This window comes from Enhydra lutris, unplaced genomic scaffold, assembly GCF_002288905.1.
Source record: "Enhydra lutris kenyoni isolate GAN:26980312 unplaced genomic scaffold, ASM228890v2 scaffoldscaffold22, whole genome shotgun sequence".
In the NCBI taxonomy this organism is placed as follows: Eukaryota; Metazoa; Chordata; class Mammalia; order Carnivora; family Mustelidae; genus Enhydra; species Enhydra lutris.
The window spans coordinates 1,766,297-1,791,234 of NW_019154106.1; the positions used below are offsets into that span (position 1 = coordinate 1,766,297).

General features: G+C 67.5%; 2 protein-coding genes across 2 annotated transcripts; one reads left to right on the forward strand and one right to left on the reverse strand.

The window, feature by feature from the left end:
- The first annotated feature begins 263 nt into the window (after positions 1–263).
- LOC111149751 (tumor suppressing subtransferable candidate 4) lies at positions 264–3,102 on the forward strand. Its single transcript, XM_022506997.1, has 2 exons — positions 264–302; positions 1,598–3,102. The coding sequence occupies exon 2, from the start codon at positions 1,893–1,895 to the stop codon at positions 2,862–2,864; it is 972 nt and encodes a 323-aa protein (XP_022362705.1). The 5' UTR covers positions 264–302; positions 1,598–1,892; the 3' UTR covers positions 2,865–3,102.
- A 462-nt stretch (positions 3,103–3,564) lies between these two features.
- LOC111149954 (transient receptor potential cation channel subfamily M member 5) lies at positions 3,565–19,258 on the reverse strand. The gene is given in 26 exon segments (XM_022507225.1): positions 3,565–4,447; positions 4,821–4,972; positions 4,974–5,078; positions 5,081–5,145; positions 5,148–5,245; positions 5,733–5,865; positions 6,106–6,287; positions 6,590–6,743; positions 9,750–9,924; positions 10,027–10,159; positions 10,347–10,465; positions 10,577–10,835; positions 10,933–11,025; positions 11,224–11,336; positions 11,684–11,829; positions 12,147–12,270; positions 12,344–12,484; positions 12,551–12,874; positions 13,237–13,355; positions 14,425–14,527; positions 14,892–15,083; positions 15,257–15,321; positions 16,400–16,583; positions 17,512–17,678; positions 18,282–18,462; positions 19,142–19,258. Coding segments are annotated over 26 exon segments (3,660 nt in total). The 3' UTR covers positions 3,565–4,431.
- Positions 19,259–24,938: the final 5,680 nt, after the last annotated feature.

A 24,938-nucleotide genomic window follows, 5' to 3' on the forward strand; every position in this document is an offset into this window, starting at 1 on the left:
AGCCCTCGAGCATTCTGGGAGTCGCCGTGCTGCCTCTTCCTCCTCCCTCTTTTCTCTACTCAATTCCGGCTCTTAGCGGGAAGGAGAGCCGTCGTTTCCGGGGAGGAAGGGCTCCGAAGAAAAGCGAGGACGCATGCGCAGGGGCCACGCTACGCAACAGGCCTTGGGAGTGGCGCCCCAGTGCCTTGTGGGAGATGTAGTTCTCCAGGTGCTGACGCCTCGGGCCTGGGCCGGCGGAGGACTCGGTTTCCCAGAAGGCGGAGCGCAGCTCAAGATGGAGCCGGCCAGGCCGCGCGGGTCCGGTAGGTTTGCGGTGAGGGAGTCCGGCGCTGACTAGCGGCCGCGCCTCTGGGAGGTCGCTGTCCGCAGCCTTGCCCAGCCCGGAGCCGCCCCCGTAGTGCTTCGCGTCTCCGGCCCCTCGCGGGCTGGGCTCTGGGACCCCGAGGCTTGTGAAGCCCGGACCCTGTCCGGCCCAGGCCCCCGACTGAGCGGAGGAAGCCGGGGGTGCGCGTCCGAGCGCTCCCGCGGGGAAGCCAGTGGTTCCGCCTGCGGGGACGGGGCTCCGGCCGCCGAGCTCCCGAAGTTCGCGGAGAGCCCCCGGAAACGCTCCCGATGGCTCTTCCTGGCGCGCTGCCCCCTTGTCCCCCCGGCGCGCTCCCGCTCCGGCTGCTGCTCCTAGTCGCGGTGGCGTTCCCGGCGGTGCGGACCGCAGGGGCGCGACTTCGGCGAGCAGGAGGCTGGCTGCAGCTCCGGCTTTGCTCGCGGCGTGCGGTGCGGCCGGCCCATTGTCTCTCCCTCCCTAGAACACGTGGCGGTGCTCCCGTTCCCTCTGGAGGTGCTCCCGTTCCCTCTGGAGGTGCTCCCTCACTGGGGGACTCACGACCCAGAGCACTGGCGGTCTCGTCTGTGTTTGATCAGCTGCGGGGCACCCGCGGCCGCGCCTGGCCCACCTGCCGGGTCCTTCGTGGGCGCTCCGCAGCGGGTCACCCTGGGCCAGGGCGGCCTGGTGGATGGATGGGTGAGGCCTGGCTGTCCCCTGAGCCCGGAAATACAAGGTGCAAGGTGCCCGCTTGGTCACACTTGGGCCACTAAGCGAGCGTTGGTCCCACTTCTGTGCTCTGCTGGGAGAGGGAAAGTGCCACCAGAGGTTGCTGGAGGTCCTGCCTCTGCCCACCAAGGGTGCCCCGGGTGGCTGCGGACGCCCATGGAACTCCCGGGGCCTCTCCCAGCCATCAGGAGCCGCCCTCCTTGCCTTGGACCAGGCCCGTGGCCCAGTCTTTGTGCGGTCCTTGCGGCGGGCCACGCGCCACGCTGAGCAGTTAGTAAGGAGCCTACCTGCTTGAGGGGGCTGGTGGCGCAGAGCACAGGCTGCTGCTGTCCGTGGGCGAGCCCTGGTGGCCTTCTCTTGCCACAGCCCCACCCCCCCAGCAGGTCCCCAGACGGGGCTCCGAGCCTGGAACGAAGCCGTCGTTACAAAGGATCTGCTCTGGGCCTGGCCTCTGTCTGGGCTTCATAAACCCAGGAGCACCCGTTGGGGTTGTGGCACCATTTCTGCACCTTTGCAGCCTGATGTGATGGTTGGCTTTTCCCACCCCAGCCCGCTACAGCTGAGCCGCTGGACGCGCCCCCCAGGACCGAGGCCACCACCACTCTGCAGCACTTCCCACCCGCACTCCAGTGTCCGCACGGACCGCGTCAGACAAGGGAGGTGAGAGGGTTTTCAGGGGACGGGCATCTCCATCCCTTGCTCTGCAGGACGTAGTTCTTTCTGTGGATCCCACCGCCGGCTCAAGGACAGTGGGTCTACAGGAGGGACCTGTCGTGAGTGCCCACGAGCCTCAGACACGGACTTCTTGGGCGGTCTGGTCTGGGTGTGGTGTGCCCTGGGACACATGTCTGAGGCAGGGGCAGGAGAGCCCCTGGAAGCCCAGCAAGGGACAGAGGTCGACGCTCTGCCTGCGGACACCGCGTCTCTCAGCGACTCAGACTCTGATGTCAGCCTGCCTGGCGGTGCTGAGATGGAAGCTCTGTGTCCGGGGGTGCTACCTGGCGAGGCCCAGGGGGACTCAGACCCCGATGAGTCCTCTTTGTCTGCGAGGGGCCTCCGCGCGGCCGCGGTGCAGCCGTTCCAGCTGAGGGGCACGAGCTCTACCTTCTCCTGGCGCAGCCGCAACATCTTCGACTGCCTGGAGGGCACAGGCGGGCGGGTGCTGCCCTCTGTGGCGCAGACTGGCCCGGGTGACGAGGGGGGCTTCCCACAGCCACCGGCACCCGCAAGCCGGCCTCCAGGAGAGGACCCGGGCAGGGCCAGTCAGAGCCCTGCCCCTCCGAGGTTGCCCCCAGTCCCTGACTATGTGGCCCACCCTGAGCGCTGGACCAAGTACAGCCTGGAAAACGTGGCCGAGGTCAGCGAGCAGAGCAACCAGGCTGCTGCTCTGGCCTTCCTGGGCTCCCCGAGCCTGGCTGCCCCCAGCGACCGTGTGTCCTCTTTCAACCAGGATGCCTCTAGCTGCGGGGAGGGAAGAGTCGTCTTCACCAAACCTGCCCGAGCTGGCGAGGCCAGGCCTGAGAGGAAGAGGGCCCTGAAGAAGGCAGGAGGGCCTGGGAACCCGGGCGCCCCGGGGGGCGAGGGCCCCGTGGAGCTGGCCCACCTGGCCGGGCCTGGGAGCCCGGAGGCTGAGGACTGGAGCAGCCCCCAGGGGGGCCTTCAGGAAGTCGGCGTGCCACAGGGGGCCGCCCACCCCAGCTCAGCGGCCCGGTCCCCCGTGGCGGAGACCGTTGGCTTCCATGGCAGCAGGAAGCGGAACAGAGACCACTTTCGGAACAAGCACAGCAGCCCCGAGGCCGCAGGCACCGAGATCTGAGAGAAGAAACCGGACAGGCTGGCGGAGGGAGGCAGCTAGGGCCACTGGCCGCCTCGGGTGGAGTGGGGCCTGGGGCTCCTGCCCCTTGGGAAGGGAGCCAGCGGGCTGCCAGGAGGAGGCGCCGGCATCCTGGGCTGGAGCTCTGGGTAGTGGTGTCTGAAGCGGTGCTTGCCGGTGGACGGCAGAAACCCTGGCCCGCTGAGTCCCCCTGGGGCACGAGTAAAGGCTTCGGACATTCCTTCCGCTTCCGGCCTTGTGTAGGTTCTCGGGTCAGGACCAGCATGGCTGGGCCTTGTTTGCCCCCCGCCGCCCTCACATGGCCTGTTCTCTCGTTCAATCCTCCCTTACCTAGCGTCCAGGGGACATGGAGGCTTTCTAAATCAACACCCGGGTCCAGAGTAGGAGGTGAAGAAGGCCCTGGGCACTTCCAGGGGTGAGCTCGATCTCAGCTGGCCAGCCTCTACCCCCAGCCGGGCTAGGGCAAGGAATCTTGAGGAAATGAGTCCCTAGGAGGCCAGCATGTGAGTGGGGGCAGGGCCCCTCCCTGGCCTTGGCCACTCTTGCCCCTTGGCTCTGGCCCGCCCAGGGCGAGTGTGACGATGGCCAGTGTCCTGGGACCACATCACCAGAGCCACTGAGCTGTGGGCAGGGGCGCTGCTGGTTTGGCTGGGCCCAGCGGCGGGGGAAGGAGCACAGACCCCTGAGGGCGTCAGGGGTGGCAGACTGGGACAAGTGTGTCCCCTCTGTGCCTGGTGGCAGGACATAGCAGAGACTGGCTGGTCTGCTGTCCCAGCCCCAGGCCTTGGAGGAAAGGAGGGGACCAACGCGGCTAGCCACTCACCCTAGCTACGGCCAGACCGGGAGCCAGGACCCCTATCCCACGGGCAGGTAAACCCTCTCCCCACCCCGTAGCCTTTGCTGACTCGGGTGGGTGTGTTCTCTTAGGAGGAAGCAGCCGTGGGGCAGGGGTGGGTCCCCCTGGGGCCGTGGCCCAGGCTGGACATAGTCCAGGGCTTGCTGTGTGAGCATGTGAGGGTGTGGGATTCGGGGCCAACACACAGAGTCAAGACTCCCTCCAGGTCCAAAAGGGCAAGAGCTTCCAGCCGCTAGTGTTTCCAAGAAATGAGTTTTAACAGGTGATACAAGTTGGGTATGAGATAGGTGCGGACCCCGTGTTGTGACCCACCAGACCAGACCGGATGGTTGTGGATGGGGGCCCCCGGGGCTCCCCCAGTCTGGGAGAGGGCCCGCCGTCCAGCCCCGTGCTTCCTGGCAAAGGGAGAGCGGTCCCGGGCAAGGAGCCAGGCAGGGGCGAGGAGTGGCTGCTTCTGACAAGGCCACGAGAGCCAGAGCCCACTGAGGGCTCTAGCGGAGGCGGGGGAAGTTCGGTGTGTCTCTGGGGCCTGGGGTGGTCTGCCTGCCCATCGTGATCGGGGCGCTGGGAGGTGGGCCCCGTGTGCAGCTGCTCCGAGTGGCTCAGGTGTCTGAGAGCCGCTGGCCGGCCTCTGGGCGCTCGCTGCTGTCCGCAGCCCCTCAGTGGTCAGCACCGGCTTGCTGGCGTCCACCTTTAGAGGTCTGGGAGTCTGCTGAGAAAGGAAGACCCCTCAGCTGCTGGGTGTCCGGTGGGGCCGGCCCAGGGAAGGGAAAGGGGCTCATGCACACCACAGGAGCACAGGAGCCGGCGAGCCTGGCCCGGAGGGGGCTGGGGGTGTTGTGGAGGGCAGCCGCCGGGTGGAGCCTCCAGAGTCCATGTGGCCACACTCTCATGCCTGGCTGAGCTGGCGGCTTCGGCAGAGGGCTCCTGCCCTGCCCTGAAGACCGTTGCCAGCCAAGGGCCATCAGCGGCCTGGGCCAGTCCCCTCCCAGGACAGGAAGGCAGATAACGGGGCACCGTGTGACAGTCCTCCACCTGTGGCCCCGGCGGCCCGCGCCCGTCTTCCCCGGACACACACTTACTCCAGTTGGCGCTGCGCTGGGCTATGGAGGACAGGAGCACCGTGCAGTAGTCGACCTGGGGGAGAGAGAGGCGTCTGGGGCAGCCCGTGGGCCCTGCCACCCCATGGGCCTCCCCTCCCGTAGCTGTGGGAACAGGCGTGAGGGCAGGGTTCCAGGTGTGCAGAGTGGACAGTGAGGGGGTCTGAAGGACAGGATACCCTCCAGGGAGGGCACATTGTCCCCAAAGTCCCCTATGGAGGCAGGTACAGGGACTGTGCCCCCCCCCGGGCCGTGCCCTGCCCTGCCTGGGTGCTGGGGTGTAGGGATGAGGGTGGGGGTCCCCATCAGAAGAGCGTGAGGCCCAGCTGCTTACCTGGGATTCCAAGCGCTTGATGCGCCTTTCTTGCTCCCTCAGCCCCCCGAGGTGCTGGGCCACAGAGTCCACCCTGCGACAGAAGCCGGTGTGCACGGGGCGCCCCACAGCGGGGCGATCTCCCCGTCCTCCCGTCCCCAACCACCCAGGCCTTTTGAGGAGGTTTGGGGTCACGGAGGCCTCGCTGGGTAGGATGGTCTGCCCTTTGCCAGCATCCCCACATCTGGGTGTGGGGCCCTCCTGCCCTCCCTGGGCTCTCGAGGGGGCTGAGCGGCTGCCAGCGAGAGCAGGGGTCGCGGGCAGGCGGGAGCTGTGGGCCTGAAGGGACTGTTGGGATGGAGCATTTTGGGGGGCCCAGAGCAAGGAGGACCCCACCTTTATCCGCCCCTCTGCCCCTCTCAGCTTCAGCCTCCCCAGCTCAGAACTGTGACTGGCAGGTGTGGGCCACTCCGGCTCTTGGTGGCAGAGGTCCCGGAGGGTCTCTTAGACCTCTGGCCACCTGAGGGGGACAGGGCCTTGGGTCTCCAGGCGGGGGTGGGGGGCTCGGGGCGCCCGCGCACCTGTGGGCGGTTTTTCGCAGCACCTCCTCCTTGCTGCCCTTCCTCTGCTTCTCCAGCTTGCCCAGGTAGTTCTCCTTCTGCACCGCCTCCCACGTGACCATCTTCTGGTCCAGGGGCTCCGGCAGGTCTCTCCCTGGGAAGGCCGGATGGCCACAGGCTCGGCTGCAGCTGGGGGGCCGCGGGGCCCGGGGAGCCCAGCCACAGGAGCCCTGGCACCCGCGGGGCCCGCCCCCGCCCCCCCCCCCCATCCCTGCCCACGGGCCCAGGGTGTGAGGGGAGGAAGGTGATGGGCTCAGCCTGTGCTGGCTGCCCCGGGCCCAGACGGGGGCTCTGCGCGCCTGCCCGCCCCCCTGCACGTGGCGCGCGGCCTCACCCAGGTGCGCCCGCTTCTGCGCGGCCCCCTTCCGGAGCAGCCTCTTGAGCAGCAGGCTCAGGTGGCTGAGGACGATGAAGGGCGGCGCCAGGGCGGGGCGCTGGTGGTACTCCACGATGAGGTGGTAGCGCTGGAACTTCCAGAACGTGTCCGCGTTGCCCTGCACCACCTGGAACGTGTAGCTGTGGGGCCAGCGTGTGGGCGTGGAGCGCGTGTGGCCCTGGGTCCTCTGCTCGGGCCCCTGCCCAGCCCCGCGCCACTCCCAGGGGCCCCTGCCCTCGTCTCCCGCGATCGCGCCCGCTCCCGCGTTTCTCTGTGCGCACACGTGGGGTCTTTGCCGCCCTGTCTGCTCTCCTGGACGGTGCAGACTTGCCCCCGGAGCCTCCTTCCCCCGCGCCTGTCCTTCACTGCAGCCCCAGGTCTGCGGCGCTGGGCCCTGGGCGCCCCCCAGCCCTGCGTGCAGGGGGCACAGGGATCAGGCCACCTGAACATGGCGATCAGCAGGTTCATGAGCAGCACGTTGGTGACGAGCAGAAAGGTGACCAGCAGGAGGATGACCAGCCAGTTGGCGTAGAGGTTGGGGCAGGAGGGGGAGCCCTCCTCCAGCAGGGGGTGCAGGGAGCAGTTCACGCGGGCTTCTGAAACACAAGCGGCACAGCGGGGGCCGCCTGGACCCACAGCCTCCGGCCTTGAGAGCTTTGTCCTCGGTGGAGCCCGCCTGGGTGGAGGGTGCTGGCGGGGGGCCAGCTAGCCTGGCTGGCCCGGGGTTAGCTGGCTGAGCACTGAGAGTTCCTGCATAGGACACTGGTCCCACTCCCCCACCTCCTCCTGACTGATCGCAGCCAGGGCCCGGGCTCTGGGGGCAGAGCCAAGGCCATCTGGGGGATGGGGCACAGCAGACCCAAGTTTGTGCTGGTAGATGTGTGTGTTCCCCACCACCACCACCACCAGGGGCTCAGAGCTGGTGTGGAGAGAGCTAGCCAAGGTGAGGGTGACTGGTCTTCCCTGCAGGACTTGTCAGGGCCTTCGTAACACTGAGGCCTGTCCCATGGCCCCCAGCTGGGGAGGCAAGTCTGTACCATCTCCATACCTCATTTGGCTACACCTTCCTTGATCCTGATTGCCCCAGGCAGTGTGGACACAGCACCTCTGGGCCATGCCAGCTCACAGAACGTTCTCGGGGCAGTGGGAGTGAGTGCGCGATCTGGGAGCAGGCAAGCACGCCCCGGGGGGCCCGAGGGTCACAGCGCCAGCCCCTCACCAGCCAGCACCCCGCACTCATGGGACAGGAGGCACGGGAGGAAGGAGCAAAGTGTGAGTGCACAGGCCATGGCTGCCCAGGGTGCTTGCCACATCTTCTTGGGAGGCGGCTTGTGGCCTTGTATGTGCACGTGCCCCGTGGCCGTGTGGGTGCTGCCCACGCCTGCACGCTGGACTGTTTACACAGCTGCGCCTCTGGCTCCGTGCTGTGTGTCCCCGGTCTCTGTCTACGTGTGTGTCCCTGTGTCCCCACGCTGTACGCACGTGTCGGGCTGGTGGGCCTGTCTTCACGTGTCTGTGGCTCCCTCTCTGGGGGGGCTGTCTCCCAATTTCCCGAGTGAGTTTTTGTGCCAGGCCACGCCAGTGAGCTGCTGAGTGTGCAGAAGGGCGTAGCCAAGCAGCCTCCTGCCAGCCCTGGCCCACAGGCCTGCTGGGGGCTGAGTCACACCCCTTGTCTCTCCCCCCGGCACCCAGGCTCCGAAGCAGTGAGACTCCCATGTCTCCCAAAGGTGCCACCAGGCCAGGCCGGAAATTAGATTGTCCCTGGGGGCACGCCTGGGTGGCTCAGAGGGTTAAAGCCTCTGCCTTCGGCTCAGGTCGTGATCTCAGGGTCCTGGGATCGAGCCCCGCATCAGGCTCTCTGCTCAGCGGGGAGCCTGCTTCCTCCTCTCTCCCTCCTGCCTTTCTGCCTACTTGTGATCTCTGTCAAACAAATAAATAATCTTAAATTGTCCCTGGGCTGAAGCTAGACTGAAGTCAGCCCTGGGGCTTCCTCCTGGTGCGGGGGCTGGGATGGGGTGTGGCAGGGCAGGGGGCACTCTGGGCCCCAGGCCCATAGGCTACATGTTAGAGACTCAGTTTTCCCACCACCACCTCCCTCCCCGTGGTGGGGTTACCCAGAGACCTGAGCAGACAGGAAGCCCAGCCCCAGGAGGGGAAGGGTCCTGCCCGGGACCCTGAGGGAGCCGGCTCAGGCCTGGCCCTGCTGACAGGCTTGTTGCTACAGCACTCTGCCCCCAAGGCAGCCTGGGGGCTGGGACCTCCTCAGGAAGGCCTGCGCTCCATCTGCCCTCCCCGGGTAGCCCTGGGCTCCCGGGGAACTGGGGTCATGACCCCACCTTACACCACTGATCCCTAACACCAGCGTGAAGATGGGGCCCTCCGAGAGACCCGGTGCCCCCTGCCTCCCAAGGGCCCCACGAGACAGGGTGGCCAGGGACCATACGGGGAGGGAGGCAGGGTCTGCTGAAACTAAGGGACTGGAACACTGTGGCTGAGCAAACACCGAGGGGTCACGGGGGCAGGCCACACAGACCCGGGACATGGGCCTCCGGCCTACCCCACTTAGCCCATTTCCATGGCTGCAGCGCTCCTCCCCATCCTGGCGGCCCGTGTTCGCGTCACTCATGCTCTCACCCCATTGACAAATCGGTGACCGCGCCTCAGTAGCTTCAGGGGTCGGGGTCAGGCCTCAGACCTGGTGTGCTCGTGACTGCTCTGGGGCCTGGGTCGCCCTGGTCCCGCACCAGGCTGAGTGAACGGGCCCTCCGCAGGCCCTCACACGGGCCCCTGGCGCTGGCTCACCTTCCTTGAGGGGCCGGTTCCCTCTCCTCACCAAATTCCAGCCACCTCTGGGGCCTGCACAGGTGTCCCTGTCCCCCACGCCAGGGCTTCCCTGAACCTGTCCCCACCCAGCACCCCATGGAGGAGCAGCTCCCTCTCCCACACTGTACCCACTGTCCTGGGAAGTTCTTGGAACCTCCAACAAGGGCCAGCTGGGGACACCTGCACCCTCTGATGGGCCGCACACACCTGACAGTAGGTGAGGCGCACTGGGCCGTGTCCCCAGGAGCGGCAAGGATGCTGTCAGGAACGGCCTCATGGCAGAGGGGCCTTGCCAGCAGGCGGGCCCAGGACCCAGCATGGGGCCTCTGGAGGATGGGTGGGGGACAGAGAGGCCCGCTATCCAGCAGGGCCGCCCAGGGCGGGTAGAGGCTCCAGTGCATGGACCAGCCCGTCATGGTCAGGAATGGACTGGGATGGGCCTGCCCACTTTGCAGCCTCCTCGCACCTCAGTTCCTAGCCTGATGCCCCAAGTCTCGCGTCCCTGTGACCAACAGAAATCTGCCTGGAGCTGCCCCTGGGCTGTGGGGGCTGTGGGGGCTGTGGGGCCTGGGGGCCAGCCTCAGGGACTTCCCCCATCTCAGCTAATTCCTAGCTAGGGCCTCACGTGACCCTGAAAGGCCCCTCTCAAGGGCCCCACGTCCAGGGTGTTATAAAAGGAGACTTGGTAAACCAGACCCCATCTGGCTGCACCCCAAAGAGGGGGGTGTCCTTGCAGCTGGCTCAGAGGCGCTGCCCCCTCCCCCAGGCTGTGTGCTAACCATCGATCTCGTCCAGCGGGATTTGCCCGAAGATCTGCAGGTAGGGCCGGTAGAACACGCGGCGGAAGACCCACTCCAGGCGTCCGTCGTGAGGGTGCAGCAGCGCCTGCGTGGTCACGCCGTAGGCCACAAGCCACACGCTCAGGAAGAAGAGGAAGAAAAAGACGTCCTTCATCTCCGGGGGGGAAGAGCGGAGAGGGTTAGTGGTCACCCACTGGGGCTTCAATCTCAGCCGCCCCGGGAACCAGGGCAGGCCCAGGTACAGCCAGGGGCTCACCATGCGCTCCACGATGATGATCTTGGGGCCCAGCTGCTTGTGGACGGCAAAGATGTGGATGAGTCGGAGCGTGAACACCATGAAGTCGACGGCCAGGACCGTGCGGCCCGCCTCGAACATCGAGGGCACCATCCTGGGGGGGGGGGGGGGGGTGGGGGGGCTGTTAGTGCCCAGAGAGAGGACGGAGCTTCCTCCAGGACACACAGCACGGGTACCAGGGACAAGCCGGAACTTCTGAGCCCTTTCCTGGTTTCATCCTGCAGGTGACCTTGCCCACCGGCCCAACCGAGGTGGCCCGTTAGGCTCTGAGCCCCACAGACCTGCAGGTAACACCAGCAATGAACAGAAAGATGGCCACCATGTCACACTTGTTCCAGTTATCTTCCACGTAGAGCGTGAACTTTTTCACCAGATGTGTGTCCTCGTCCGAGAAAAATCCCTGGCAGAGAGGCAGACCGTCCACTGACGGCCCACTGGAGACCGCCCTGCCCAGCCCAGGCTGGGGTTGCTGGGGACCAGGGCTCAGCCTGGAGCTGGGACCACCACTAACCTGCCGGATCTCTTCCAGCACCAGAGTAAAGACCCAGAAGTACAGGGTGACCTCAGGCCCAGACGGCCCCTGAGGAGGTGGCCTGAAGTCGACCAGCAGGACGTAGGCGAACAGGAAGAGGAATGCAAAGTACATGACCACGTTCCCCAGGAACACGGTCACAGGCGCGCCCCAAAACATGCGCCAGCGCGTGAGCAGGAAGGCAGCACGGGGTCCTGGGCCTCCCTGAGCCCTTGGTGTCTCGGCCAGCTCCTCTGGCCTGCAGCACAGGAAGACCACAGCCGGCAGTGAGGCAGGCGGCCAGGTGCCCCCCGGAGTGAGTGCCGCCCCCGGCCAGCCCGCCCCGCAGCCCTTACCTGCTGCCCGGGCTGCAGAGCAGGCTCTTCTCTGTGTCCAGGCTGTCCAGCTCCTGCAGGCCCTCGGGGCCCGACCTCAGCGGGGCCTCCTCACTGCAAGCACAGGGAACCCTCAGGGCCTGCGGCAAGGGCACCAGCCAGCAAAGGCAGTGCTGAATGCACTGAGAAGGTCTGCACACAGCAGGACCCACAGAGATGCTGGACGCGGGGAGCTGTGGAGATGCGGTACCCTCAAAGCCCACCCCCCACCACCAGTGGCTGGCAAGGTGGCGGCGCCTGCCCCCAACACACCTGAAGGTGATGAAGTTGGTGTAGATGAGGGCTGGGCAGAGGAAGGCACACAGCAGCCGCAGGATGGGCGTGCCCGACGCCATGTCCCCCCACCAGATCTTGGTCAGGAAAGCCTGAAACGAAGGCACCACCACTGGCCTCCCACCCCACACCTTGGCCCATGCTGTGCCCAGCACCAGATGCGCCCTCCCAGGCTCCGCCAAAGCCTTGCCCTGCACCCTGGGGGTCAGACCCTTCATGGGGTGAGGGGAGACCAGGTTTAGGGGTGCGGGAGAGTCACATGGAGGAGGCGGCCCCTCTGCTGAGACCACAGCGGACAAAGGGCCAGCCCGGGGCAGCGAGAAGGAAGCCAGGCAGGTGCCTTCTAGGAACAGGGCCGCCCGTCCTGCGCCCCTGGCCCGTGACCAGGACTTGGGGAGCGGAGGTGGGCGAAGCCATTCCCCCAAAGCCAGGCGCTCACCTGCACCCCGTCATGGGCGAAGAAGGCCTTGGTGTCAGCCTCGGTGGCCAGGTGCAGACAGGTGGCCCTGCTCCAGCCGCGGTTTCTGCGCACCAGCAGGGCAAATGCGCGGTCCTCGCTATTGCCGTAGCACTCGGAGAAGAGGCCTGCGCAGGGACACCGGTCACTGGCCGCCGCGCTCCTCCTCCTGGGCCCCTAGCTGCGTCCACCTCCCCACAGGGACTCTGACTGTGCCCGCCTGCCCTGCCCTTCCCTCCCCCGTCGTCACCCCACGTGCCCTGACCAAGTGGCCGCAGGACCTAGGGTGTGCCCAAGGCCACCACTGAGGACCCACCTGTCCCTCTGTGAGAATGAATGTTAGGGTCCACCTCCCCACTAAGAGGAGGCTCTGAGGTGGCCCTGGGCCCCCACTTCGTGCGCCCCCCGCCCCGTGTGCGTCGCTGACCGCCGGGCTGGTGCTCACCCAGGGCTAGCTGCTCGTACTTGGCCTCCCTCACCGGGCGGCGCACCCCCGCCCCGGTCTCCAGGTGCGACATCTCTCTGAGGATCTTGCAGGCGGCCAGAGCAGCGGCCACCCCCTCCTGGCCCTAGGAGACAGCGTGTGAGGAGGCCGGTATCCCCACCCCTCCCCGACCCCCCAGGAGCCCGGGGCCAACCCACCATGGCCCAGAAGTAGGTGGCCATCTCGTGGCGGTTCTGCAGCACGGCCCAGAGGAACAGGTCCCGCCAGGGGTTCTCGCTCTTCCGGTTCAGATCCAGCAGCCACTTCCGGCCCTCAGGCCGCCTGGCCGGTCCCCGCTCCTGGAGGACAGGCCGGTCAGCCTCCTGGGGACCCCTCCCGGCCCTCCCGGCCACCGGCCCGCTCACCTCCTGGTAGAGCCCGCGACAGGCGTCGTGCAGGAAGTCCTTGAGCAGGCGGGAGACCTCGTGCAGGGAGAAGGCGGGCAGGCCCGTGGGCGGCTCGCGGGCCTGCTGGGCGCCCAGGCCGGCCAGGGTCAGCCGGCCCTCCTCGTGCTTGCGCTGCAGCAGGTCGAACAGCAGGCTCTTGGGGGGCGTGGAGCGGTACAGCTGCTGCAGCCGCCCGTACGTCAGGAAGTCCCCCACGTCGGCGCCGTTGTCCACGAAGAGACGCACGAACTCGGGCTTGTCACTCACCAGCGCGTCCATCATCACCTCCTCCAGGTCACAGGACTGGGGCCGCCACGGGACATGCCCGGGGGGGTGGGGCAGAGACGGGCAGAGTGAGTGGGAGCCAGTGTGCAGGGAGCCCCCCAGCTCCAGCACCCCAGCCTGTCCCTCTGAGCCAGCTCCAGGCCACCAGGGGCCACGAGTTGCGGGGCACCCAGCAGGCCCGTCCTCCCTGGGGCCATGCACGGGGAGCCCCAGCAGGTGCCCTGGCCTCCCCGCCCCACCCCCGGGGCCCCAGCGGGCAGGAAGGAACCTGCCAGGAGCCCTAGGGAACACTGTCTGCCCCCAGGCCCTCCACACGGTCCCCGCCCTGGGTCGGCCAGAAACGAGGCTCAGGAGGCATCGGCTGGCCGGCGGGCGGGCACCTTCCACTCCACGTCCCCATTGAAGATCTCGCTCCTGGCGATGTCCACGCGGTCCCAGGCCACGGCCAGCTTGAGCTCGTCCAGGTAGTCTTGCGCCTCCTGGCTGTGGCTCTTGCAGGCTTGGACAGAGTGGGCAGGGGATGAGGGGCGAACCTAGGGGTCCCCAGAGCTTGTGCAGACAGGGCCCCCCGCAGCAGTCTTCTGGACACAGAGTCCAGGCACCACGGCCTGCTCCACACCCTCTGATTAGTGCTGAGAGGCCCCCAGTGTCGCCAGACCCCCAGGAGCCCTGGCAGAAACGCTGGCCCCCGGGACCCCAAAGGGACGGGTGAGCGGAGCAGGAGGGAGCGGACGGCCCGACCAGAGGAGCTCCCCTCTCCCCCTCTGTCCCTCCAGCGCATCCCGGCCCCAAACTGCCCCTCGGGGCCCGGTTCTCTGTCTGGTTTCCTCAAGGTCCATCCCTTGGCGTGGCTGGTCTCTAATACGAGAAGCGTATCAAGTGACAGCAGCCGGTGGCAGCCCAGCGCCGTCGACTGAGGAACAGAAAACCACACGCGGTCCCTGTGCGCAGCGGGAGATCCCTCAGCCTTAAGAAGCAGTGAGGCGTCCCACGTGCCGCGGCATGGGCGAGCCTCAAACACGGGGCTGGGAGACAGGAGCCCACGGCGCACCGCAGCCCGCTGAGGGGAAGGGCACCAGCCGGGCACACCCTCACGGGCGGAACAAAGCCGGCGCTCGCCAGGGCCCAGGGAGGCAGGGCGCGCCCACGGTTGCTGGCTTGCTCTGGGGACAGGGATGTCCCGGAATTAGACCATGGGGACAGCTAATTCACAAATGGACCAGAAGCCCCTGGACTGACGTTTTAAATAGTTTCTTAAACGACAGTAGAACACGGCAGACGTAAAACCCGCCGAACGCAGGCCCGTTTACGGATCTGTGTGTCATCTCTGCGTCATTCCAGTTTTGTTACACGTCCTGCTGGAGACGTGAGCACCGGGCCACACACACGCACACACGGCAGAGCGACGCCGTCGCAGGCGTCCCGGCCGCTGACATCCCAGCTGGGCGGTGGCCCCGCAGGGGAGAGCCACGATGGGACGGGGTGTGGGAAGCAGCTCCGCGCCAGGCGCAGAGCCCGGGGCCGTGGGACACAGCGGCGGTCACCCCACACCCGCCCAGGGCTCTCACCTTTCACCAGCGCTTTAAGGATGACAGTGTCCAGCTCCTCGGTGCCCTCCTGCTCGAAGTCGTGCACGGTGAGCAGATGTGGGTGGGAGGTGATGTTCTGCAGCTGGGACAGCAGGACAAGGGCCCTGAGGTGGCCCTGGGGGCGGGGACACGCCGGTGGACAGGCACGGACTGGGCACTCGGCATGTGAGGCGGGTCTCGTGAGCAAGCCAGCGGCTGCCCGGGCACGGGGGCGGCCTCACCGCAGCCCGCGGGGCCCGCTCCGAGCTCCCTTGCTCCAGGACCCGAGGCCGAGCCGGCCGGGAGGCCTTGTGGGGAGAGGGAGGACGCCGGGGCCTTGCGCATGGGGCGGGGGCACAGAGGCACCAGGAGGAGTTCGTCCCAGCTCTGCCGTGCCCAGGAGAAGGGGATGGGACAGGGAGGGGGGCCTCAGCCTTCGGATCCCACCGTCCCTGGGAGGCTCCTACCAGCTCGGTCCAGTGTACGATGTCCTCCCAGCAGAAATGTTCGCCCGGAAACTTCTCTTTAAATTGTTTCTCGGCCACCTGGGGCACCAGGAGGTGGGGCTGGTTCATCAAGGCAGCCAGCACGTCCGCGATGCCTCCTGAGCCTGCCAGGACCAGCCACGGGGCAGCGTGCTCCACGGCCCTGGAGATCCTCTGGGGCAGCAAGGTGGGGAGAGCAGACCCCACGTCAGCCTGGGCGCCCCCCTTGGCCCGTGTGCCAGACATGCCCTGTCCCAGGCCGGACGGGGTCCTGCCGGCAGCCACGGCCAGTCAGGGGGGCTCCCGCTGGGCCCTCGCTGGGCCCCCGCCTCCTTCCCTGGCCCTACCTCCAGGGTGCTGGGGTCACCATTGACCAGGAGACAGAGAACAGGGATCTCGATGCTGCCAGTGCCTGCGGACAGAGCACCCGTGAGGTCCGCCCTGGTGCCCGGACAAGTGGTGGGGGGGCTTGCACCCTCCCTGCGGGGCAGCCACGTGCTCAGACCACCAACCCCCTACATCTTCTGAGCAAACGCCGGCCCAGAGGCTGTTTCTAGCGAAGTGTGGGTTCCGGGATGCATACCGTACACACCAGTCCCTCCGCCTGGGGCCCACTATGGCCCCTCGTGGCCATTTCCGCAAAAAGGAACGTCTGTGAAGTCAGAAGAGCGGTCCCTGGCTGCACGGGCCACGGTTATGTGCCCGGCATCTACCCCCGTTGCGGTAGCCGGCTCTCCCGCCGCTCCGCACACCCTTGGAGGCCCAGAAGCAAACCAAAGAGGTAAAGGAGGGGCCTCAGCCAGGTTCGTCCCCAGACATAAACCAGAAGTGAGGTTTTGGCGTGTGGGGCCAGCGGGTGCTGGGCCGGCGGCAGCCACCAGGCGCCCTGAGCTGCCTCGGGATGGAAGCCGGAGGCCGGGTCGGGGGTGTGGGCCCCGCAGACTTCAGCGCACCGAGCGCCGCGCCACCTCCGGCTTTCGGCAGGGCCGGGGCTGCGACGAGCACCCCGCCAGCGCGCACCCCGCCAGCGCGCACCCCGCCAGCGCGCACCCCGCGTTGCTTCCGAGCATGGAGCAGCGCCAGCAAACGCGGGCGCTGCGAGGACCGTAAATCCCTCTCACACCCGACGAGCGGCGCCGGCGCGCAGGAAACACCGCCCTCTGGTGGCAGCGTCCGTCGCGGCCGGCGGAGGGAAACGGGCCCTCAAACCCACAGACCCGCTTTCCTCCCAAAGCGCGGAGCCCACAGACAGAGCCTCGGCCGGGGCGCCCGCGCACACCCCGCAAGCGCTGCGCCGCCACGTGGGGGGAGTCGCTGCCCGCCAGCTCCATGCCCGCCGCGGCGTCCCTCCCAGACGGCCACAGCCGGTCTCCGCTCCGGGCCGGTCTCCGCTCCGGGCCGCGCCCCGCCTTCGGCCTGGAAGCCCCGCCTGCCCACCTGGTCGTCCCTCCGGCCCCGCCCACGCGCTGGGCCCCCTCGCCGGGCCTCACCCCCGTAGCCGGTCCTCTGCTCCGAAATGTGTTTCTCCAGCTTGAGCCTCAGCTCCGCCAGCTCGTCCCCCGTCCCGCACGGCCCGGGCTCCACCAGGATGAAGTGCGCCTGGTTGTTGTCCAGGGAGCAGAGGGGGCCCCCGCCGCTGCCCTCGTCCGCGGGGTAGTGCACAGGGCTGTGCTCCTGGACCCGCAGCCCCGCACACAGCATGAGGCCCGGGCCGGGTCTGCTCTGCCGGGACCCGCTCCCACCCCAGCCAGGGGGCGGGGCGCGCGGCTGGTGCCGGGGCCGGGCGGGGCGGGGGGGGGTGCGGGCTGGGAATGGGTCCTCCAGATGGAACCAGGGCGGGACAAAGCTCCCCTCACAGCCCGGCCCTGCCTTAGACAGACCCTGGGCTGGGAGCCAAGGCTGCTCGCCCCAGGGTTGCCCAGACTTGCTGGTGGCCGTCTGGGCCTCGGTCCTGGTCCTGGGCAGAGGGTAGGTCTGCGCCGGCTGGGGGCCTGGTAGACCCCTCCCCACGATATTCCCTATCCGATGCTGCCACCTGCTGGCCGTGTGCAAGGCACCCCCTTCCCCTCCCCTCCTCCCTCCCTCTTCCCTCTCTGCCCTCGTCTTCTTTCCTCCCCTTTACATCCTCCCTTCTCTTCCCTCCTCCCCTTCCTCTTCCTCCCATCCCCTCCTCTGCTTCCTCTCCCTCCCATCCCCATCTCCTCCCCACCTCCCCCCTCCTTCCCTTTCCTTTCCCTCTTCCTCCCCCTCTCCTTCTCCCCTCCTTCTCCCTCCCTTCCCTCTTCCCTCTCCCTGCTCCCCTCCAACAGCTTTCCCTCAGTGTCCCAAGCCTTCAGGGTGCCTGCCCCACCCCCAGAGACCCTGAGGGCAGAGGCTACTCTGTCCACGGCAGGCCTGGTACACGGAGGGCCTCAGGAGATGTTTTCCAAATAACCAATGGGCAGCGGATGGGGGGATGTGGTCAGCCTTTGAGACTGCACAGGTGGCTTCCTAGGCAGACATCCCTCCCACTGGGGCAGGGGATACTCGGGGGCATGGGCTCCTCCCTGCCTCCCAGGTCCACCTTGCCCAGCCGTCCCAATGTTCCAAGACAGACGCTCACCTGGGCATTGTCCAGAAGCTGACGATGCAGGACACGGCCCAGGGAGGCAAAGCCAATGGCTACCACGCGGGCCCGCGTGGACGTGCTGGCCAATGAGTGGTCACGCACGGCCTGTCCGACGTACCGGGCAAGGCCCACGCGAAGCGCGCTGGTCAGGATCCAGGCCCCTGCGGCATGTGGCTCAGTGTGCCCATGGCCCCCAGGTCGTCCCCCGCCAGCAGGCAGGCCCACGTCCCCAGACCCGTGGGAGCCGTGTGGGACTGGGCCCCTGGAGGCTCCCTGAACAGCAGGCCACAGCTCTGTGGCCTGTGCGGGGGCCACGGCTCTGCCCTGTGGCCTGTGCGGGGAATCAGAGCCTGGAGGGTTTCTCCAAATTAGGAAGCGCTCGGCCCGGTGGGGTCTGTCAGCCTCTGCGGCAAGGGAGCTCGGAAACCCCCCAGACCTTGCACGGGGTCTCCGCAGGCTCAGGCGGCCTGAGCAGGAAGCCCGATAAGCTGGTTCTGACCCAGTGCAGCCAGACTGCCCCCCGAGGGAGGGGGAGAGGGTGGTGGGGGCCCACCCGCAGGCACGGGGTCCCACTGCCATCCCTGAGGGTGTCTCGCCGAGGCCCACAGGGTGCCCCTGCAGCTCCTGGGGGAGGCCCGGCCCTGGGGGGACCTCAGCCGCTGCCCTCCTCCTGAGGAGCTGCTCTCACCTCCGGCAGCACAGAGGAAGCCACACGGGCCGTGGGCTGTGGCGCTCCCCGCTCAGGACCTCTGGGGGAGCCTCACCTGTGCTCTGGGCCGCCTTCACCAGCCCCTTGCGCAGGACATCCCGCAGCCAGGGCTTCATGGCGAACGGACGCTCCTCACCCACCAGGGACACCACGAGGTTGGGGGCAGGCAGGTGCCACTCGGCCAGCAGGAGGTTGAAGAGCTCGGAGGGGGCCACGTCGCTGGGTACCTTCACGAACTGTGGGGCGGGATGACCACAGCCTCAGGGTGCTGGGTGGGGATGCGGGACCTGGGGGCACTGGGCACAGGGACACGGCACGGAGTGCTGCGCACTGGGTATGCGGGCATGAGACACTGGAGGGCACTATGGTACTGGGCATGGGGGTGCTGGGCAAGGGGCACTGGGCACTGGGGTGCTGTGCATGGGGGCACTGGGCACTGGGGCACTGGCTTTGGGGTGCTGGGCACTCGGGCACTGGGGGGCACAGGCACAGGGGACATGTGGGTGCTGGCCCTGAGGAGAGAGGCTGACACCCTTTAGGGCAGGGGGACTGTAGGAAGCCAGGGCTCAGCTGGGTCCTGCCTTGACCAGCCCACGCCCCAGGCAGCACTGACCATCCGGGCCTTGCTTCCTTCTCCGTGGGGGGTGGAAGTGTGGAGAGAGGAGGGGTCCTGGATGTGCTGTGCGTGTGGGTGTGGGAGACGGGGGCCAGAGGTCACGGACAGCTCTGCGCTCTGCCTCCCCTGGGGGCTCTGAACCCAGCCCTGAGAGCTAGCGGGCCCTGAGCGGCCCGGGGCGCTCTGCGTTCAGGGGAGGCGCTGGGAGCTCAGGGGTGGCAACAAGCACTCGGTGGTCTGGTCGGGCCCCCAAGGCTTGAGGGCACAGCGTCGGTGTGTGCAGGACGGCAGCCCCTTACCTTGCCTCGCTTCTTCCCAGACCCTCCAAATTCGATCTCGCCCCGGCACAGGCCAGGCCCCGAGCCTGACGCAACCATCCTGGGGCCCCAGGGACAGCTGCCCCCGGCCTCCGGCATGAGGACCGCTCTGCAGGGACAGAGCCAGACCATGAAGGCAGGAGAGGCAAACCGTGCCCCCCTCTGCCTGGCTCCCCAGCCTGCTACTCACCCCACCCTGGGGCGCCTCAGGCTGGCCACTCCAGTCACCACTCTTGCAGAGGCTTCGGTGGGGGGCGTCCTAGAAACCCAGAACGTCGTATGGGCTTCTGGACACGCGGCCCACCCACCCCACACCCGCACCGGCCCCAGGATGGGGATGGACATCTTGGCTGTGCCTGGGCAGGGTGGGGGGCTGGCTGGTAAGGTCGGCTGGTGCCCACAGCTCGGGAGCAGAGGCCTGAGGGGGACCTGGGGAAGACTGTGTGGATGTGGGGGAGGGACAGACCACCGTCCTTGCCTGGAGGTCTGGAGGGGAAGGCACCCTGCCCCGGACTCTTCCCACCCCGTTCCTGCCCTGCCCCTGGCCCGCAGCCAGGCTCCGTGCCCAGCGCTGCTCCTCGGACGCTCTCCAGCAGCTCACCGGGCGCACAGGGCTGGGGCCCCACAACCAGCCCAGGTGGCAAGGAACTGGCTCCCAAGGGCCTGCCTGGCTGGGGCACCCCCAGGTCTCCCCGACCCACCAGCCCCCACCTCCCAGCCGCCTGGCCCCAGCCGGTTTTCTCGGCCGATTTGGGTTGGGGAGTGAGCCTGCAGGACAGGGGTCTCCCCAAAGCCTGGGGCCCCACGTTCGGGGACAGCCAAGCAGCCTTGCCCCCTCCCCCCCACGCCCTGTGAAGCCCGGTCTCCCCACCATCTTGGCTGCCCAGCCACGGGTCCAGAGCCCTCCCTCTGAGCGTTTCCCAGCTTCTCCGGGGTGCCCACTGCCCCCCGCCCCGGACACGTCCTTCGGTGAAACCCCTTCCCATGGCAACTTCCCCATCGGCCCACCCTGTGTTTGCTAGAGAGGGGCCACCTGTGTTCACGGGCGGGGGCGCAACCTTGCCTGCACGACAGGGACCTGCACCCCCACGGCCAACCCCGCTGGGCCCCCAGACGGACGCACCCAAGTCCCAGCTCCCAGCACCTGTGGATGGGGCGTCCCGTGGAATGAGTCGAGGTCGTTGGGGCGGCTCCTAACCCAGGCACCGGTGTCCTCACAAGGAAGGGATAGAAGCCCACGTGACCTCACAGGCAGAGGCCGGGGCAATGTGCCCCCAAGCCCAGGACCGCTTGGAGCTCCGGAAGCTGGGAGAGGAGAGGCAGGACCCCCAGCCACTCCTTGGAGAGCTTGCGGCCCTGGGAGGTCACGCACAGTGCTGGGTCTTGTGTGAAGCCATCCGGGACACTCCTGCAGTCACCAGCCCAGAGGGCCGAGGAACTGAGATGGACAGGCTTGCTGGTGCCCCCCCGGACCCCCCGCAGACCCCAGGCCAGGGTGAGCTCCCCCCAAGCTCTCCTGTATCCAGACCTGGCTCCCGGGTGGGATGCAAATCCTCCTGGCTTCCCCCTCCCTGAGCAGGAAACTGGGCGGGATTTGAATGTGGCTTTTCCAAGCTGGTGACTGTTTAACAGGAGTTGGGGACCTGGACAAGGCCTGGTGTGTCTGGGAAGCGACAAGGCCCGGGCCGGGGCCCATGGGAGGGGGTACAGGGCATTTCCAACAAAGTCCTGCAAATAGGGTGGCTCAGAGCCCTTGGCTCCTGGCTCCAGAAGTCCCACATCAAGGTGTCACGGGCCCCTCCCTGCCCCCTCTGGCTCCTGGGGGCTCCAGGTGTCCCTGGGCAGTGGTCCCCGGGCCCCAGTGTCTGTTTCCATCCTTCCGTGGCCTTTCCCGTGTCTCTCTGTCCAAACGTTCCTCATCTCATGGGGACACTGGTCGATGGATAGGGGCCTACTGTCCCCACTCTGACCTCATCTTAAGCAGTGATGCCTGTGAAGACCGCATCCCCCTGATCGGTCCCATTCTGAGGTTCTGGGGGACATTCCTCTACCCACGGTACAGGTGGCGAGGTGGGGAGAGTGTGTGGCTCGCTGGGGGGCGGGGGGCCAGGACAGGGACTGCAGGGCTGCTGTCTGGGACCAGCCCTCCCTCCCTCCTGCCTGCCCAGGACCTGTCAGGCCAGCTGCCTAGTCTGGTCACTTCTGGCCACATCTGGACATGCGTGCCACAAGCAGGAGGCATACAGTGGGATGTGGGGGGGGCTGGGGGTTTGGGGCCTGGGGCCCAGTCCTCAGGCTGGCTGGGCGGGGCAGGGGGCCTGGCAGGGACGGCAGGGTGTGGCCGCTGGCCTTCCTCATCTGACTCTGGGCCTCTGGCCTCACTGATGGGACATGGGGTTCCGAGCAGAAGTGGGGAGCGCCAACCTCATCATCCAACGGCCACCCCTCACCCCCCCATCCAGCCTGGGGACAGGGTGGGGGAGCATTTGGGCGTGGTGCCAGGCGTTGGGGGTGCTGGTGGCAGCACGTTGCCCGAGGCCAGGCAAATGTGCCTGGTGGGCAGGGCGCGCAAATAGGATTTGCATGAGCAGGTTTCTGGGGCTTCAATGCACCCTTGTTCTGGGGTGGGGGGGTCAAGGAAGCCGTGGGTGGGATCCTGTCTAACCCCTGGTTGGAATCCTCTCCCACACATCCTGATCCGGGAAATGGAGGCAAAATCTCCAGTCCTGTCCGCAAAAGTAGTGGGGGCTATCGCCAGGGGCGCGAACAGCCACCGCTTTCCAGAGGCCGTCAGGGAAATGGCCCCAGCGTGGACGCGGCCAGGCAGCTGGGCCCCAGGAGTCTTGCTCCAGCTCCTCCCCACGCTGTGTGACCTCGGGCAGGCCCCTCAGCCTCTCTGGGCCCTTCTCTTCCTCCGCGAGATGCAGGGGGAGAGCAGCAGGGAGAAGGCCCCAACCAGTCCCACACCAGGCTCTGCAGGCCAGAGGGCAGCACCGTGGCCCCCCTGTCCCCTCGTGAGGATGCGGGTCTCGCTGGGGCAGGCGTGGAGGGCACGGAGCTGGGAGAGGGCAGCGCAGGTGGGTCTCCCCACCCGGACAGGGGCTGCCTTGGAGCCCCCCCCCTACTCTCCTGGTGGTTTGGGCAGACCAGGACCCCGGGCCTTGGAGCCATCCCTCCTCCCCAGACTCGCCCCGAGCGCTGGCTGTGGGCCGGGGGCAGAGGGACCTCCCCTTCCCAAAGGCCCTGCCTCACCCACAGAGAGGCTGTCCCGCCACCACCCCGGGAAGGCAGGGTTCCCTCCAGACCCAGTGACTAAAACAGGAGTCAAGGAGGTGGCCAGAGCCCGTCCCCTCCGACAGCACCCACTGCCCCACCTGGGAGCAGGGGACCCCCTCCTCCGGGTCCCACCTGGAGGCTGGCAGCCCGGGGCACCTACCTGCCGTCCCTGTTCCCGGCGCCCTGACATGCGGCTGCTGCCAGCGAGCAGAGTGAGGGTAGCCCAGCACACGGGACACCTGCCCGCCAGCTCCCTGCTCCTCCCCTCCCTGCCCTGCAGCCCTGGCACCTGGGCGGCCAACGCCATGACCAGCAAGGGCGCCACCTGATCAGGGCACGGTAGACCCACAGGCCTGCTGTGCCCAAAGCCGCTGGCTCAGAGGGCCGGCCTCTCCGGCCTCTGGGTTCCCACAGGGGCTTCCCGTAGGGGCCTCTGGCTGTCACCCGCTCCATGTGTGGCCCAGGGCTGGGTCCAGCCAAGCCACGCTGTCCCTCAGTTTCTCTCTCTAGCCAGCAGGAACGGCTGACCCTGGGGCGCAGGGTCCTAGAGGCGACCCCCGTTGAGCATTCTCATGCAGGCCAGGCGGGGTGTGTGGGGTGCCGTTGGGAACCCCAGAACCCAGGGCTCACGCCCCGAGCATCCTTCAGGCTCTTGAACCACTCTGGGCCTCAGTTTCTCTGAAAAGCGGGTCCCCAAATAGTCCATCTTCCGGAACCGCTGGGTCACACCTGGCCACAGAGCCCCGATGACCCTTCTGTAGGCCCCTCCCCAGACAGTCTCCCCCGGGATCCATCTGGAGCTCAGGGAGGACTGGGGGACGGCCTCAGGCCCTGCCCTCTGGGACCCCTACGGCCACCAGAGGGCGCCCCAGGACCGCGATCGCCCCAGGACCGCGGAGGCGGTCTGGGCGGCAGAAGCCAGCTTTGCCCTTGGACGGGAGGGCTCAGACCAGCGCCTGTGGTGCAGCCCATAGCTTTGCCGGGAGCCCACCCAGCGGGTAGAGGGGTTTTCTGAGACCACTTAGGAAATAAGGGGACCCGAGCACGTGGAACCCACAAGCCCTCGGGGCCTCAGGGCCCATGGACCAGACTCTGAACAGGCCATGTGCAAAGGGCCAGATTGCAGCCCTGGTAAGGCGGGCAGCTGGGGGCTCTGCAGGGCCAGGCCCCACCTCTGAAGGACCAGCCTGGGCTCACACCCCCCCACCCCTGCAGCCTGGAGAACCCTGCTGGGAACCCTGCAGGTGTCGGGGAGGGTGCAGAGTGAGGGGGTCTCCCCAGACTCTCCAGCCTGTGGGGCAGGGCAGTCTTGGGCCCCTCCCTTCCTCCGTTCCTGTCCTGCCCCTCTGTCTCTGCCTCCTGGACACGCCTCCCCAGCCACCCCCAGCCCAGTACCAGCCCATGCTTCTCTCCTGCCTACAACCCTCCATGGCTCCCTATTGTCGCACAGAACACAAACCAGCCCATGGCCCTTGTCCTCCCCTGGCCATCGCCTACCTCCCTCTCTCCAGGCGTCTGGACTCCCCTTTGCTCCCTTGTCCCCACCTCCCTTCTGCTGTCCCCCTGCTCCTCCACATGCCCCCCCCACCCCAGCACAGGGGTCTACCGGGTCTCTCTCCCTCGATTCCTGGTGGTATTCTCTGGGAACCTGGCCCTCTGGAGTGACTTTCCATGTACTTGTTTGCTGCCCGTCTGCTTCGTGCTCGAACCTGTGGGCCCTTGAGGCCGCTGGTGCCTCCTAGGCTCAGACCACAGCTGCTGGGGGACCGAGCAAGTGTGCAGGGGTGTGTGTCTGTGTGTGAGCCACTGGGGGCAGACGGGACAAACTCAGCTGGGCCGGGGGTGCATCCGGACCAGCCTCCCTCACTTTGTGCAGCTGGCCAGGGGGCCGGCACCGCACGCGATGCACGGGACTGCTCTCACGTGACCTTTTGTGGCCACATGGGCAGAGAGTGGGACCAGCATCCCCAGGTCACTGTCCCTCTATGGTGGGGGGGAGGGGGGCAGGCTGACCACAGAGACCCACAGAGACGCAGCCGAGTCCTGGGAAGGAGGACGCCAGCACCTGTGTGGCCCTGGACGGGCAGACCTGCCCCGTGCCTGCCGCTGGCCACACAGGGTGTCACCTGCAGGAAGGTCGGCGCCCCTCTGGCCACCGTCGCTCCTTTGTCTCATCCACAAAAGCCATGGGCCACAGTGGGCCCCTGGCCCTGGGTCTCCTCCAACCCTAAGCTTCCCCAGGTCCGCATGAGGCCAGACTTGGGGACCCTGGGACAGGGAGGGTCCTGCCCTGGTCCTCAGGAGGGCATGCCACTCTGGCCCCTCCCGGGTAGAGAGGATAGGTCAGGTTCTGCAGGACAGGGCCACCAAGCGCCCACCCGAATGCCCCCAGCAGAGGCCAAGAGCTCCGTGGCTTTCAAGGTCGCCCATGCAGAACAACACAGACCGCCACCCTCCCTGCTGTCCCGGGTCTGCCGCCCCATCTACACGGCTCGGCAGACCC